This window comes from Cephus cinctus, unplaced genomic scaffold, assembly GCF_000341935.2.
Source record: "Cephus cinctus unplaced genomic scaffold, Ccin1 Ccin1_scaffold0967, whole genome shotgun sequence".
NCBI lineage: Eukaryota > Metazoa > Arthropoda > Insecta > Hymenoptera > Cephidae > Cephus > Cephus cinctus.
The window spans coordinates 88116-106405 of NW_014333524.1; the positions used below are offsets into that span (position 1 = coordinate 88116).

At 37.8% G+C, this 18290-nt stretch overlaps 1 protein-coding gene across 8 annotated transcripts in view; it reads left to right on the forward strand.

Annotated features, from left to right (window-relative positions):
- The first annotated feature begins 1 nt into the window (after nt 1).
- LOC107271414 overlaps nt 2-18290 on the forward strand; it is a 25982-nt gene continuing 7693 nt past the window's right edge. For 3 of the 8 annotated variants that reach the window (XM_025088661.1, XM_025088659.1, XM_025088660.1), the window contains exons 1-6: nt 49-287; nt 664-945; nt 3382-3513; nt 12518-12848; nt 14974-15027; nt 17321-17464. In XM_025088661.1, coding sequence (XP_024944429.1) covers nt 679-945; nt 3382-3513; nt 12518-12848; nt 14974-15027; nt 17321-17464 — 928 coding nt within the window. In that variant the 5' untranslated portion in view covers nt 49-287; nt 664-678. Of the gene's footprint in view, nt 362-434; nt 587-663; nt 946-3381; nt 3514-12517; nt 12849-14973; nt 15028-17320; nt 17465-18290 lie in introns of all 8 variants that reach the window. The other 5 variants (XM_025088658.1, XM_025088657.1, XM_015747390.2 and 2 more) reach the window with 5 other exon arrangements.

Here is an 18290-nt window from a genome sequence, read left to right on the forward strand (position 1 = left end):
CCTGACTTACTAGATGCTTTCAGTTGTACCCAACAGTCCCTTCGCGAACGCCGAGTCGCAAGCATCGTTTTTATCTCAGTTTGCGAACGGTTAACGCAACGATTTCGGAACTTTGCTACTTGACTCACTAAACGTATATTTTGTCAAAACTTTATTTTGCAGTAGAAGAGCAGTAAGACACAAGTTTTCTTTGGAATAACGTGCACATTTTTTGACTTTTAGGCTATTGGGTTTTTGGACTTTTCTTATATTATTTACAGGCCTGTATACACGTATCAACTTTATCTGTGAGTAGTTCGGGTGTTCATATAGTTTTTCGAGAGTGAATACTAACTGGGGAATCTTTATAATTAACGTGGCGGTAAGGTTTGTCCTGATTCGACACGAAAATAGCTTTTCTTAATACGGATTTTGTGAATGGATTATTTGTGTAGATTTTACTGTAAATGAGGAGATTCCACTTTGTCGCACAATATTAAGTATCATCTTGTTATTACAACTGTACTTAGTGCTTTGATATATTCAGTGACTCTAAAGTATTTAGTAGACGTTGAATATCAGAATGTCTGACGTGGATAGTTAACGGGTATACCCAAGTTATTTGAAATTAATTGAAAGCGTTCAATATTGAACATACAATTTGAATTACGAATTATCCTGCAGGATGATGTCGTGACTATGAATGGAAACACTGGAACAGGCGAGGCCAGACTGGCCAATCACCAAACGAAGTTTCTGCTTCTGTTTGTCTTGGCACAATTTTTGATTCAGCTCGGCGGTTTTATTTATCTTTATTCTTACGTGGGACGAATCGAATCTAATGTACGGGTGGCCGGAAGTGCAAGTGCTTGTGGCAAGTATCCGGAGGTCGAAGGAGTTGTACGGCAGAAGCGTAGCAGTTCACTTCCGGCAGCGGAGGATAATGCTGTTCTCGAAGTTCTCAGGGTAAGATTCAAACACAAGGGTAGTCTCCACAAGATAAATATTCAATGAGAAAATGGATTTTTGATATATAAAAGTCTTACGACCTCTAAAGTCTTCTATCTTAGCAGGAATAATTCTCAATAATTAAAGTAACGTTGCCTCGTGAGATTGTTGTACCTCCACTTTAAAAATTATATTTTTGCTGTTTGGCATTTCCTTTTTTCTCATTGAATTTTCTATTTATCGTTACATTGCGATATTTTCAATATATACATGTTTTGTTAAAACTGGGTTTTTTTATTCGCTTACATCTTACAATTAAAGTAAGAACTGTGGTACCCAAAATGGTTGTCAATCGGAAGTATTAAATGATCCACAAATTCCACGCGTGCCTGTTTAAATGGGATTCAGCGGTACCGCATAGAAACTTGATTTATTTTTGCACTGTTAGTATTTTGAGTGCTATTCATCGATCATGATTGGCTAACAAGTGCAATTCACTTACACCCCATTTTTCTATTTCCAACGCGTTTAAAATCGTTAGTCACATCGACTAATGGAGATTTCCAGATATTAACGGCAAAATAATTAAATGATCGTTCAACCAAACTTGTACCGAAAGAAACAATAATAGTAAAAAGAATTCTTTTCATTCTCCAAGTATCTATCCAAGGTATATATTGCTATATATAAAGTCGATGTCATTATTGATACCAACAAGTAAATAACCATACAAGCCAAATATTCGAGTTTAAACCAATTTGCAAAATTTTGCACGTTATTTTATACGTTATAAAAAGTAACATTATTTGCCAAAAAAACTGCGTTTTTCGCACCGCACCAACAAAATATCCGTTATGCAGATTTAACCTGCAAATAAACCAGTTTATATGTGAATATAGCATATATGTGGTATAATTATGTGTCTATCACTGAGACAAAAAGTTTGGTAAAACCAACTGCTCAGATGTAGCCGAGCGAAGCTTCACTCTTTCCTGTGAATTGAAATTCTAACAGATATAGCAAAGTTAATTTACCGAAATAAATCTGCAGTTACTTTAACTTAATATAGTAGCGACAAACCTTGTCTTAATGGGTTCGTGTGACTACACTATATGTAATTTACTTTTCCATATTTTTTTTACTCGGCTGTACTTAAATGAGCTACGTATACTGTTCACTACCTGAAACCACAGGACTGAATTGAATTGATTAAATTCCTTTATAATTTGATCAAACTTCTTTCTCAGAGTCTACATATACTTACACTTACCAATTTTCTATGAGCCTGGAAGCGGTGATTGTATCTTAAAACACTTTATCACGATAATGACCTCGGAAATTAAAGGACTTGCCGGGAGAGTACATAAACAAAAAAGTGAAAACTCAACTCCATAAATTATCGGAGGACTGGCACGCTCTTTCTTTTGGTTCATATCAACTTTTATATTGTCACGAATTTCAAAATGTTTTTTTTTTTTACATAACATAATACCCAGCTCATGGCTGAATACTGCCAACTCGCAAGCTATGTAGCAGTTGCGTAAAAGCCTAGAAACGAATTTTAATTTGCAGGTTGCGACAATGCAAATAATCACGTACGAATGCATATGTGCAAATTTATATCGCGATATATTGAATTAGTCTATAGTATTATGAATTGCGCACGGAAAGTACTTTGAATATATTCTTTAATAAATAATTGCGCGGTCTAATTAACGATAAATACAGGTGTATCGGTCATTAATTTAACGACTATGGACTAAATACCCATTATTCACCTGAGGTCTCTTATTGGTCTGTACTTACGGTTACCAATTTAGATCTCACATAGACCCTGAGAAAACTATAAAGTGTGCTTGTCGTTATTGTTAAAATTTTCATTTGTCATTTCTATGACAAAAACGAAAATTCGGTATACACGGTTGACGGTTGAATAGAGTATTGTAAAATTTTATACCCGCACAAGTTGTTCCCCTTCCCCTGCGTACGAGGCCTCATTTACACGAGTCGTAGCTCATCGTAGAATCAACTTTATTTGCAAAGAGCGTCGTGTCTGCGTCCCTTGGATCTCCATTCGTATCTTTTTTCGCTTCTTCGGGTCCAACGCAAAACTTGTCCCCCACTGTTTTCGCTCTTTTCTCCGAGTTTCCCACACTTTCCCGTGTTTCCCTACACAGTTCTCAGCTCTTCAGGCTTTATCGCGCGCCTTCCGAGTATTTACCCAGTGACGTGGGGTGTCACGAGAAATGCAGCTTCCGACTAGTTTTCGTTTACATTTTTGTCTGATTTTTTTATTACCTGTTTTTTTCTACCCCTATGTTTTTTCATGCGCTCCAGTTACGCTTTTTGAACTGGTCCGTTATACTTGTTTTATTTAAGAATTTTTCGGTGGGTGGTTCCTTTGTCTCGTGTTTATTGTCTTTATCTCTTATTGTTTGCTTCACTTTGTTGCAGATTCGAGAGGACAAGGAACTCTCGAAGAACTCGAAGAAGATGATGATCATGACTACGTCGGTTCCCGGCGAAGACGCGTCGACTCCTGGTTCTCAAGACTGGGTATGGTTGACGGGTGACACTCGTATTCCTGTGAGTCAAGGATTTTTCCTTTCTTTCAATACTTCGATATAATTATTACTATTCACATTGGTTATCTTTTCGTGTCAATCTTTATAGAGATTATTTTTTGCAATTTATTTATTTGTATTATCTACTTTACTTACTTTATCAAATTGTATTCGCTCTTCAATATTTGAAGTAAAATATTGCGAAGGGAAAATGAATTTAAAAATTGGCAATGAAGAAAAAAGGAACCAAGAATTCAGAGACGTAATGGTGGAAAGGATGATGTATTACTTATCTTTTATATAAATTTATTGCGATAAAAATAAAATATATAGATCCAATGTGTATACTATATATCTGTATAGTCATATGGAAATATTAAAATTGAGGAAATTAATAAGTAAACGGATCCTTCACCTAATTCACGTGATAAAATTAAAATGACAATTCAATTTAACTTAAATCCCAAGGTATCAATTCATGTCACACTCATCCTTCCGTACTCACTCATTTCATAAATGTTCGATCGTAGGTTAATCATTTGTGATGGTTGCTGCTATTGTCCTTGTATTAAATATTGGAGCTCGTCCGAATGTAATTTTTTGATAGCCGTCGTCGCCGAAGTTTACCAATTTCCTTTTTAGCCTGTCTGCATTGATATCAGATTTATCAATAAATTCGAATTTTATCTTTATGTCGGTATTGTTACAAGAGCATTGTCGCTTGGGAATTTGGCTAATTTTATACATTAGAAAAAGTACAAAAACTGTTAATATTGTACTAATACGATTGAAAAAACAAAGTTATTAAATGCGTCGAGTCACCTGTCGTGCCCCGGAATTAAACACACGTGGGTCTTGTTTTACGTTTTACAGGCAAAAGGAAAGAGCTAATACGATTTAACGCTTAACTTGTACGTCAAGTTAACAGGAAGGGATATTCATTTCGACTGTCTCGCTCTACGCTGGATATTTCTAAAACTAATTACTATGGTCAGTTCGTAATCCCTTACGAAGAGTATTATTTCTCTTCATTTTTGACTTTATCACCCCACGCGTTACTTGTGCTTACAACGGAGAGTAAATGCATTTAGTTTGACGTCTTTACAAAACTTGAGTGTAATTTTCCGAAATTTTTTGCGCGCTGCTCTTTTAAGATTCCTTCTCTAATTAAGAAAATTAGCAGTTGGCCAAAGGAAAAAGAAAAATGCTTTCGCCAAGTATCCCGTTGTGGTATTAATTATTTAGACTACAAAATTAGCTAAATGGCTTTGCAAAATACAAATTCATTTTCGTGCGTCAGGCGCACTTGACGCGGTATAGAAAGTGATGGCGAGTGTAATTAGTGAATGTGCAACTCAAAAATAGTCAAGTATTTGGTGAGCATCAGCAAAGAGCTAAAAAATTATAAAGATAATATTCCTAAGATTTACGTAAAATTTATGTACACGTAAAACGGCAGCAGGTTAAATTTATTTAATGAAATGTAGTCGGCAGAAGCCTTAACAAGTAAATGCTATTTAACTTGGTTGAGATTATACGCGAAAGTGTCGAGCGTTATTTAATAATTGACTTTGAAAGAGGAAATGGCCACGGGACGACGGCGGCGGTTTTCCCAAAGTTATGGGTTTATTAAAATTTCGCGCCACGTGTCTCCGTGCACGAGTTCGAGACGCACGACACGGACATCGCAGCAATAATATCTCTTGATTTATGGAATTTCCTAATGGTGTCGCGTAACAGTTCGCTGTTGCGGTGCTGTGACAAAGGATAGCGAGTTTGCGAATTGTTGAAACTCTGCGAGATGCGAATTATATAATATATTAATAACATACGAAATTATCTATTTCGCTTCTAGCGTAATTTAAGTTTACAACAAAAGTGTAAAAGCCAATCATGAAATTAAGAAAACATCGGTCATTTGAAAATTCGTGCATTACTTGTGGAACTGACGAAAACAATATTTTTTTTTTTCGAATTTTCATATTTCCTCCATTTCTCATCTTTTCTTTTTCTTTACCTTCATGTCCCTCTTCTCCTTAATTGTCGTTAGTTTATTGCGTGCGTGCGCTGCGCATGACGGCTGGGCCTCCCGTCGTATCCTTTAGAAAATCGTGTGCTGGAGTTATGACTATATATATTTATTATTTGCCTCGTTTCTTCCCATTTTTGTTATCAGGTCCGTTCTTTAACGCAAACCCTTGCGCAATCCATTACACAGTGTTTGCGTGATAGGTGGTTAGTGATATACAGTACCTGGACGCTATGGTGCTGTGGAGCATTGCCAGTGGATTATGATGGTGGTGCTAGTCGCTTTCTATGCTCGTACCTACAACGTATCGTTTCACGTACCTATTAATTTTATTACCATGCAAGCACATCCGTCAAGAACAAATAGGATATGTCTTATGAGCCTTAAGATAAGCTTCATATACATAATTTGTATGGTAATCAAATTTTAAAAAAAAACCGTTACACGTACGAAGTATATATTATCAAAATTAACAATTGGAAGCAATATACTGTTACGTCCCACGCCTTACAGTTATTTACAGTCAAGTAGTCAAATGTTATTTCCAGATCTACGAAGATACATTTTGAGAGATTATAACAACTTTAAACTATGAAATTGCATGGGTCTTGTATTAACACGTGGACGTGCTGATTCAGTAGACCGAATCAACGAATCATCCCTTTTATTAAAAATTTCATATACATCGGTTGATCTTCAGGATCCAGCTATCGTAATAATACATTTATATTAAGAGATTTTCATTTAGTGATTCCGATATATCTCATACATGTGGATATTGAATTTTATATTAACGGCGTTATACGTATGTAATTTAGCGTGGAAAATTTGTCAAATTTCAATAAGGGGTTTACGTGAAATTGCTTTCACGAAATATTATATTAGAATGACGCAATGATTTTTTTTTTGGCAAATTGAACACTTTACTGTTTAATAATGTTATTTTTCAAATTTATCTAAATTTTCATACTTTGAGTCCACTCTTTAAATATATTCTTTATCGAATATCAAAAATTTATCTCGTGCACTTTTTTTAGCCTGTCGAAATTTGTATTTATTGCATCATATTATATGCACGGCGACTGCAGTCCGAGTGCATGTAATGCATTCGTAATTGACTGAAAGCCGAAATAGGACGTTACTTAATTATTCAGGGAGTCTAAACCGAACAGAAATTCTCTTCAGAACCGTCATTTGCTAGTTACTAACTAGATACTGGATACTAGCCTCTAGGTACGCGCTTCAACATATTCCTAGCTAGTATCAGTACTGATATGTTTTAATGTTTAATAAGGGCACTGATAACAAATATACCTGCCGAATTTTTGATACGTTCATCTTCGATACAGAGAATATTGAGTGGCCCCGTTTTTCCACCCTATCATTTATGCATACAGCGATCGTCTTTTTTCTTCTATTTAATCATCTCACTTTCTCTTCTCTTCTCTACTCTGTACTGCCCCTATCTTACTGTACAGAAAAACTGAGACCCTAGGTTTCTCCTTGCGTCATCCATAATCGATCTTGTGGCTGATATCGTTTATACCCATTTTTTTTCTTTTTCCTTAAAAAGCGTTTCCTAATTTCTTTTAAATTTACGGGGTATCTCAAAAATCGTGTAACCTAATAATAAATTTAAGATTCACGTAGAACAAAAAGTGTCGCTCCTTTCTCAGTTCAGAAGAGAGACGAGCATATAAGGAGATAACATTAGATATGTATATATCTAAATTTACATTTTGATTAAGGGGTGGGCGACCTATTTAACTACGCTATTGCCGCGGCCTGTCTGCGGTTCCAGATTGGTCCCCACAATTTGTATATACATATATACAACCACAACATGCATTATCGTGGTCAGCCTGGCAACGTAATATTCCACTTTTTTACGTTATTTTTTTCGGACGATTGCCGAGCTGCGATAATAGCTGTTCCGGGAATGGTTGCGGTACGCCACTAAATAGTTTGCCGGCGGTAAATTCGACTAGGGAATATCGAACTTTCGGTAACCACGATAGACCCTTAATGACCCTCTGTTTTGAATGAGGATAATGATAAAATTTCATTTATATTGAAAAAAAAAAAACATTTTTGTTTTGGTTATTACGATTAAACAGATGAATAGAGATTTTGATAAACGAATGCTACTAGAATAAAGAAGTGGATTATCATAACGCAATGTCGTACGTATAATTTTTTACTTGAAATTAATGACTGTAACAATACACGAATCTTTATATCCGACTGTCGGATAAAATAGTATTTTATCTATCTAGTACAAATGAGTATAAGATTGATGCGTACGTGATTGGTGCACAACACGTCACACTCGTGTTTTATACTCATTCGTAATAGCTAAATATCAGTTTTTCTAAAAAATGCTCTAAGAAAACACCGTCTGGCCTTTCTTTTTTTTACGACAGATGGCACTGTTAACTTGCTTTAAAAAATATTTTTTAACAGGGTTCCCCTTCCTTGAAAATATTTTATAAGCCTAAGACGTCACTATCATAAATTTTAAGGTAATTTTATAGTTGTTTATCCAAAAAATAATATTTTAAGGTGCCCTCCGGCGTGACACATTACGGGGTATTCTTTGATTATTTGTTACAAGAAAAATATTATCTTTTGATTAAATATGTAAGCAATGTGTCATATATCATACTTACGTAATGGATATCGATCACGAATCCGTGATAAACTGTTTGGCTTGAGGTTATCGGAGATGAGGCCGATTTTCATAAGTTTACTATGTCTCGTATAGGTGTCTGATCGATGTTAAGATCGTACAGGAAAGAAGTGATTGGTTTGTTCTGTAAAACAATTATCACGAGACTTCCGTCAGTTTGACAAAGAACGGAAGTGTTGCCTTTCCTTGTGGATTGAGGAGTTGGAAGCAAGGAGAGAGATAGAGAAGAGAGAGAAAAGGGAGCTGGGGAGTGAGTGAGGCTGACTTCGGTGTTACCGGAGGGTCGTGGTACAGCAGAGAAGGAGCTCGTCGAGAACCGGCCGTGAATGACACGTAATATCCGGCTAGGTTGTTATGGATAGACTCAACCGATATAAGGTTGAGCATCGTTGTTTCCGAGGATGGATATACTGGTAAGATGGGGCTACAAAGTTTTTTCCCTCCTTTTCGAAAGGGCGCCACCGAAAGAGCACCACCCTGAAAACTGATACGGCCCTGACTCCAGCGAAATTTGCCCGGTCGACTACAATACGTAAAGATATAACAGTGTGAGGTCCGACTAGGTTAGCTTACGTTAGGTTACGTTTAATTGGGATGGGTTAGTCTCTCCTATCATTAGGAACAGCCGTAGTTACGGTTTCCGTCCCTTTGTATCGCGAGTGGCGGCCCGTTACCACGCAATTGCCACACGCGTCTCCGTAACAACATTGTAGACTTCAAAGGTGTCCAAAATCCAAACTGCGCCTTATCCAATGTGCCGACAAGAAGGTATTACGTGCTCCTTTCCTAATTTCACTGAACACTTCAAGTCCCTTTACCATCGCGTAAAGTCCTTTATGTATATTCCTATAGGATTATCCGTCCATTTGTCAGTAGGCAACTTTATTTTTCTTTTCTTGTCCCTAGGGACTCTTTTTTTTTTATTCCTTCCACAAGGGATACTCGAAATTTTTCTTACCCAGGAAAGACCTTAGCATTTCTACCAGAAGCTCTCTGCTTGCAATCTGTTGCTCTAACAGGATTAATTAGTAAGCAGTCCGTCTCGCTAGCACGGGTGCAAGTGTTGGCTATAAATGCTGGTGTAGAAGCAACTAAGAGTGCCCGGTGCCGTGTGCGTGTATTTGTGTTTGTTGCGTGGCTCTGTTATATATGGTACACGTGGTAGGTATGCATGTACGTTTTATGGATAAAAGCTGAAGCCGCGACCGAGGTTTAATTACAAGCTTTCGTCAGAGCGCTCTAATTATGTTTACGATGATGAACCTCCCCCCTCCCCGGTTTGTTTAAGGGTTGGTTAACCTCCTCTTTATAGTGGTTTTAGCTGGGGGGAGGGCTAGGGGGTAATTTAACCGGGGATTGTTATACCATCAACCCCTTGGATATCGAACCTATCTATTATTCCATTCGAGATGTCTCTCATCCGCGCAAGGAATACGGTATTAGTGTCTTCTAAGCTGCGGATGATGGCTGACGCCTGGTAAAAGGGTGGTGACGTAGGGGATGGGAGTTGGCTTTGAAAAATAATTTTAACTGAGACATCCTTTAAGATCGGGGAAATATCCAATCGGATCTCTCCCTTCTATAGACTTCCTGATTCTTTCCTCGGTAAATTTATCCGCTTTGATAGACGGTGGTTGCAAATAGTCGATTAGGGATGACGGGTTTTTCAATTTTGATTAGAACCACGAGGGCAGATGTATTTGAGAAGGGACGATGGAATCCCTTAATAGATTTAGATCAGTCGAGTGGCTTGGTTACTTTTTATCTGGGCTCTTTTCTGTATTCGTGTGTAATTCATTTTTTTTTTCTAGGGCGCACTCTACATCTGTTTATACATGTATACATATATGTATATGCATATACGTACAATCGTGCCAATTTCCGGAGAAATCGAAGCGACACGAATTTTCCGATATTCTCACTCAATGTCCTAGCGTATATATATACGCATAGGTACCTTGTGTATTTAATGTACGTAGAAACGTATCACGTAGAAGGATATATGGTCGTGCGAGAATGAAACCGAAGAGAAGTTATGACTTATGAAAAAAAAAGAAGAAAAAGTAATAGATTAACCCCTGCTCCGATATGACTTTCGAACAATTGCTTAAGGTAGCTATACCGCTTCACGCTAGTCAAATCAGTGCTAAATTTTTAATAACGTTTTTACAATTTCTAGTGGTCTAATTAACAGATCCGAGGAGTTACACACGTAACAGCATTAGTTCTTAATATATAAGTACATTCACAGCCGTGCTTCGAATAGAAAATCAAATATTATATCCAAATGTTCGATGTCATATTTTGTCGTGCAGTTTTTTTTTTTTAAGAATGGACCATAATAATAGTCCAATTATGACGAGCAATATCTCATTTGGAATATTGGGAAATCTTTGATCGATTGACCATCGAGATTTTGTATAATGTTAGTTGTTCAAAAGTTACAGCCACTTGTATCCCTGATATTAGGTTAGGATAGGTAATCAAATGGTTGTATCTTTTGAGCTTTTAATATTATCTAAAGTCTAGATCGCCAATCAATTAAGAATCTTCCAATAATCAAAATGAGATATTGCTCGGCATAATTGGACTATTATTATGGTTTATTCTTTAAAAAAACTGCACGAAAAAACATAACATCGGACATTTACATATACCAGTCGGCTTTCTGTTTGAATCATGGCTGAGAATGTATTTATATATTAAGAACTAATTCTGATACCTGAGTAACTCCTCGGAACTATTAATTAAACGACCAGAAATTTTAAAAACGTTATTAAAAATTTAGCACTGATTTGACTGGTGTGAAGCAGTATAGCTACCTTAACTGTGAAAAGCAGTGCAATCTTTCCCAGACGCAGTGCGACGCGATCAGGAATCTCCCTATCGATTAACGTTAACGATCCTACCGCCTTTCAATTGCGAATTACGAACGTGGACGGATTATCGGACCCTGCATATCGACGACGGCCAATCCCAATTCCCTAGGATAATTTCCTAGGCTATGATAATCTACCGTGTTAATTAGCCTTTATTCTAATTAAAGCGGCGACTAACGTTAATGGGGAACGAGAAGGATTTTGCCGATGGAAGTGACCACCTGTTGTATTGGCCACACTGACCGATACGACCAATTCCTTTGATCATACAATAAATTGGCTTATGTTATGGAAATAAGGAAAAATCTCTCTAGGATCTAGTTACTGTTTGTACTATACGGGCTGGAATGAATGAGTAATTTTGAAATTTGTATACGAGGAGGTTGCAGGCAATCGATCACCTGCGAATCGGACGCAAAATATTATCTAGACAAAATTGGCATTTTTAATTTATCATATTTTGCAATTATTGGATTGGAAATGTGTAAAAAAAAAATATTCATAACACGAGCAAGAGAATTTGGGAAATTTTTAGTGTATTCTTTAAGCTTTGTTGTTCTGTACGTTTCTTTCTGTACCTTTCTTTGATCATTACTATTATTCAACATTTTTCCTCGTTGTTCAAGAGAGTCCGCAGTAGTTTCGAGTGATAGTGGTCGTCAGTACGTAAGCGAGTCTACAGTTTACTTTAGAGACAGGCTTTTATGTTCTGGGAACATTTTTATTCCGCTAAAATCCTAGCACGCCCGGATACTCGAATGACCTAGCTTTTAGCCCAGAAATTGGAGAGATGGCGGATGAGAGCGGATGAACGCGAATGGACCTGGATGAATTCGGATGAGAGCGAGGAGACCAAGCGGTCGGTGTAGGATGAACGTGGATAAAAGTGGGTGTGGGAAGTTCGGGAAAAAAAAGTATTAGGACATTTTACGTAACGAGCTAACATTATTTTGCTGCGTCTCTCAGCGTCTCACGTTCTGGACCAAAGCGACGAGGACGTAATTAACAAGAGTTCGCGGGCCGGGCGCCGATTAAGGGATGACTTTTTTTCAGCCCCTGATCCTCCTCTGGGTTGTCTGATCGCTGGGGAAGACGGGGATGAGAATGGCTGGAGGATTTGGAGGCAAAAAGACAGACGACATATAAAAGAAATTTTTTTTTTGATAAATCACAGCACTTCTGGATGATGTTTACTTTGGACCAGATCGGAGGGCGAATGTCTTGTTTATTTATCTTTTCTCTCCTTTTCATCACTCTCGTTTTCGCAATTCGGGGAACAAAAGAATTTCACTCAGCTGCTAGGTGGGTATTAAGTGTCTCTCTAAGGGATTTTACAAAGTCCGTAAGAATTTTTAATGATTACCAATGTAGTGTCCATTGGAAGTATGTAATTTGACGTAATATTTGTTTTTTCTTTTTGTGCTTTCAGTTCAATGCGATCCAAGATTTTTGCCGATCGTCCCGCGATTACTGCCCGCCCGGTCTACCGGGAGTACCCGGGCTTGTGGGTCCTCGGGGAATCCCTGGCCTTCCGGGGATACCCGGGCCCGTGGGCCCGACTGGCTTTCCCGGACGTCCGGGCGTGCCGGGACCGAAGGGCGAGGCAGGGGCACGTGGTCTCGACGGAAGAGACGGTGTACCAGGAGAACCAGGACTCGATGGAATACCCGGAAGAAGCGGCCTAGACGGAATTCCGGGTTTAGACGGAATGCCGGGACGCAATGGGATACCTGGAAAACCTGGAACAAATGGGACGGATGGTAAGAACTTTTCTTTTATTGGTTCATTTATTTTTTTTCCCTTGATTTTGAATGGAGGACAACAAATTTAAAAAATAACGCTCTACTCGACTGGTCGTTATAGAAAATGTAAACGTTTATTTTTTGTTCCGCGTGTCTTTAATTTTGATAAATAAATGAAATTCTCACGAGCACAGAAGAAAAATCAAGAGAACTATATTATATACGTAAAGTATTTTTTTTATTTTCTTCCTTTTCATGTCTACCCCTTCTTTATTACTACTCGCATATACCAATCCGTTTTGCACCACCCATAAAACACAGAAGACTGTATGCATATATGTATATTGATTTGAATAGAGAGGCCACCCTTCTTCCCGCTTGCCAGATCCGCATCTCGATTTCTATTCTTTTGGGAATATCTCTGCTTACATAAATCCTCCTCTCCTTTTATGATATTCCGTTATTTCCACGATTTCTTGAATCTTTGATGACACTTTCCCATGCCTATGGGTTATTCCTGGACATCGGTCATTCATATGGACCATATCTCGAATTCGTTGAATCATTCCCGCATACCACAAAATGTCCCTTGGACTTTGCGCATATCCCAGGGACATCTGAGGGACATCAATATGAATTTTGTGTTGCGTGGGTTTTTTCATGAAATTTCTTTGCTGATTTTAGACTTGCATATCTACTATTGTAACGTGGCGTCAGGCCGGCACATTACAAAAGACATGGCAGTGCCTTCGGCCTCCATCTCCAAGGATTTCGTAGGTCCGGGTTTCGGGTGGGGAAAACGGGAGAAAATAGTGGACCGATGGCGGAAGCACCGGGGCTCTTTTAGGTTGAGAGCCCGCACGCAAGGGGCGCCCAGCAGCCGGGACGCACTATCGGTATCCCGAGAACTTAAGCCGACAACGGTCCGAGGCTCCGCGGAAGGGCGCTGGAGGGGAGGATTTCTTTATTTTTGAACTGCCGAGGAGAGTCATACAGAGGAATCGTTTCCTAGGAATCGGTAGTCGCGGAGAGAGTCTGAACGAGGACTCGAGTGCGGATGTACGGCATACGTCGCAATGTATATTTTTTTTCAAAAACACCATTGTTTATAATAAAATTGCATGTATTCTTATCGATATATTTATCAGCCGGCATGAGATATTGAAAAAAAAAAAACAGAAAAAACATTGGCACCCCTATCGATTTCCAATGAAACTCGTAAAATATATAAGACAGATGGACAGTTCGTTCGACATATGACACTTTGCGGTACCTACATGAAATTTATTGTCAGATAATCTATCGAAAAGTTGTAGAGATTCTACCAGTCACAAATACCTATAAAATGTCAGTTACGTATTATTTTAAAAATTTACACGGTTTAACACTTGAATTTGATTTCGATAATTTTTCGAAAGAAAATATTATATTACATTCAACTGGAATATGTTGATCTCGACAGACATTGTCGATCAGAGTTTCCCTAATCTATATCGCGTTGCTCATCATGTAGCATGGGATACAGGTATTTACGGTTTTTGGAAATTCCGTAGATGCAAAATGATGGGATTGTCATAGTTGCCATGAATTGTGTCGGCTGTTACAAGTCTATGAGTTGTAGACTTTTCAAGTCTCATAAATTTGCAGTCCAGACTCTCTCTCTAGATTTCAAGTCATCCTTCAGTCCATTATTGAATGATTGTCAGATGCGACGCTGATTCTATTCTATTGTCCTAGGACGTAGGTCGTCGCCTAACCCGATAATGAAATCTAATGACTTAAGAGCCTTACGTTGATGAATGTTACAATGCACTGCGGAAAGTTACTATTGATAACTATAGGAATTACTTCCAGTCGTACAATTAACGTTAATAATTGACTATGCATTTTCGTAGTGCAATTGCAAAAAACAAACCGAACTGCACCTGACCGAAAATTAGTGTAAAATTGAACGCGAGCAAATTGTATCGGTAGTAATCGGAATGCGGATCAGTTCGTAAAGGTCTATTGGCCTGGAATTTAATCAAGAAGAGTAGGGAGTGTTGTTATCATTGATTACAAACGTTTTCCCCATAGAATTGAAGTGACTTTGGTATCAGAGAAAATGGAGTGTTGAGAATATGTAAATTTTTGGGAATTTTAGGTAAACCTGGACTCAGAGGACCCGTGGGACCTCCAGGACCTCAAGGACCTCGCGGTAAGTTTTAATTATTGTCTATGTATGAATTACTTTGTAACAATCCGGGAAAAAAATGATTATGTATAATCAGATTAAAGAATTGCCTTTGTACGATCATATTTGATAAGGTGATAAGATATACAATTTTACAGGAATTCACTATAAAAATATAGTTATCGTAAATAATATTCTTAATAAATAACTTGATCCATAAATCAGTTCGTTACAAATATTTTAGGCAATTTTATTTTTATAAAAATTAATATTTCCATACAGTGTATGTTTCGTACACTTTTACAATTGATAAGATAGAAAGAAATTTTTTATCCCACGTATAGTTTTATATGATTATATGTAATAATTTTTACCTGGATCGTAAAATGTAACGTATATTTATGCAGTGTTAAAAAAAATGAATTACAAGAATGAAAAAGAAATAATTAGCAAAACAAATTGCAAATTCAACGAAGACATTTGCAAAATCTATTTCCGGTTTGTCTATCATTATCTTCAGCTTGTTTTTTTCTCATAAAAGTTCTGTCAGCTTTTTCACGCTTGGCAACCGCGAAACTTTCGAGCGTTGGGATGATTCAGCGGAAACCCACGCCGGAAGTCACTGTTTCCAATAACTCTAACACGTATATCGCTTCTACGGCTGGAGATTCCGTCTGTTCCCGACGCGTTTCCAGGCAGTTTTTTTTTGTCGTAACACGGTATCTGGCTATTTGCAAAGCATACATTCACGTGGACATATTACATAAATCTTCTAGAGGGTGTCTAGCGAATTTCCACGATAAAATTATACTTGCGCTTGGAAGAAATTGCAATATGCATTTTCGCGTTACTTTAAAATTTTCGATCTGTAAATTAATACAAGTTTCGCGATTTCTCTTGGCGATTTCTCCATTTCTTTAAATATGATTTAAAAAAAATTCGAACCAATGTACATGTACATTCGAACCATTATACATGTACACAATTGCCACTTTCAACAGTTTAACCTACTTTTTTTTTCGACTTTGTTTTAAGTGCTCTATGAATTTTCGTTAATTCTCATAATGTGGCCAAGATTGGTAATTCGTTCGAAGCACTAATTACCCTTCCGACAAACTTGAATACGTTGTCTAGGGTGCGATTACTGGATCTCTGTATAGTTCTCCACAGTTGATTAAACCGGCTAGGGGATGATTGGGAGGTAACGACCCTTCAACTGGGTTCATATTTCGTTTCTTTACCATCACACACACACTCACGAATTAACTGACTACTTGAAATAACAATTTAAACGTCGAATAGTTTCTACATTGACAATTTTATAATATACAGGGTGTTCCGAAACTACCTGACCCGGTGGGTATGGCGGTGTTCGGGAGGCTTCACTGATCACGAAAATGACCTCCTTTTGGCCGATAGGTCATAATTTTTCAATGGGAGCAGGTCAAAGTTGACCAATCAGAGGGAGGCATCAAGAGAAACGTAGGCACCTGCGAACTCTGAGTTTTCTTCCCTCGCTTTTGTTTCTCGGTGGCTTCTTTCTTGTTTCCAATACGCATGTCTTCGGCTGACGTCATCCTGCCCGAAGCCACCGAGAAACAAAAGCGAGGGAAGAAAACTCAGAGTTCGTAGGTGCCTACGTTTCTCTTGACGCCTCGTTCTGATTGGTCAACTTTGACCTGCTCCCATTTAAAAACTAAGAGCTTCCGGACAAAAGGAAGGTCATTTTTGTGCACAGTGAAGCCTCTCGAACACCGCCATACCCACCGGGTCAGGTAGTTTCGGAACACCCTGTATATATAATAATTTTCGATTAAAACATTAAATATAAAAACAATTATCACTTAATACCAATCCTTTTGTAGAATCACATTTTTCCTTTACTCAAAACATCATTAAACTGTATTCTAGTTAAAAAATTTTATTTTCAAAGTATTTACGTATAGCAAACATCCTCTGCGAATATAACACAATATACATATATATATATACAGGGTGAGTCGTTTAACTTGAGACAAAAGAATATCTCAGGATGGAAGTATTTTACGAAAAGAAAATGTTCGAAAAAATTTCGTTCCGTGTCGAGGGGGGAAGAAATTGCTGTGCCGTTATTTTTTTAAAGTCTTCAAGAAGTCTTAAAGAAGACAGTGCTTGATATAATAATTCATACTGTCTTAGCAATTTATTGGTTTCCCCGTTTACGTTCCGCGCAATGTTTTTTTTATATATATTTTAATAGTTTAATTATATGAATTCAGTGTCCAGCGATTCCGGTCTGTAGGATATTGAAAATTATAACCGATCTTCACGATTTCAGGTCCGACCGGATCGCGAGGCCGTGCTGGCACTGCGGGTCAAGATGGGAAGCCAGGAACTCCTGGAATTCCTGGAATTGTTGCCTGGAAGATCAAAAGCAACGACACGTCTGTCGACACATTGTTGATATCACCCTCCATCCTTGGTAAGTCTATCAAGAATCTGTGAAGAGTGGGAAATGAATGTCTAATAAAAAAAAAATGTCGGAACATTTGAGTTGGCACGCATACAAAATATACATTGTGTCAAACATTTTTAGCCGATAATTACTTAATTTGCTGAGTTATCATGAGACTGTTCTTTTCGTAAATGTTACTCGGACGTGAGATTGTCCCGTATAACAGAAATCAGAGATAAAACGAAAATATCAACAAAAAAAAGTGACCAGCTCCTATCGCGTAAACAAGCAGATGCTTTTCTGGGGAAAAAACACCGCTAATCGAATCGCAACTCGACGAAGCAGAAAGTCACGATAACACAAGAGCGATTATAACTACTGTTTCTACGATGGTGTTATCTTGCTTCTTTTTTAATGCACGCTTCTTTCTCAAAGTTAATTTGCAGGGTCATTGCGACTAAAATTGTGTCTGTGCCTTCGCAATCAGAGAGTCGTCACTGAACGATAAAGAGAAAGGAGAAATAAAGCTCAAATGAAGATATTCCCTAATTCGTTCTTGATAATTTCATAAAAATTGCACCGTGCTATTAAAGTATATTGACATTCCATTGGTATTTCAGTTGTTTAACATTCTTTAAAAGGCTGCGGAAACTGATGGATAACCCCTTGGGTAAGGTTGGTGGAAAAAATGAAAAGAAAAAGGAAATAACGATAATAAATAAAGATTACGCAAGTAGAGAGAGTCGAAGATGCATTTTGGAGATAATAAAAGGGGGTGGGATTTCTGTATATATCTTGCGAGTCAGTAGAAGGATATTGGACGTGGCACTGGGTGAGCGTGGGGGGGGGGGGG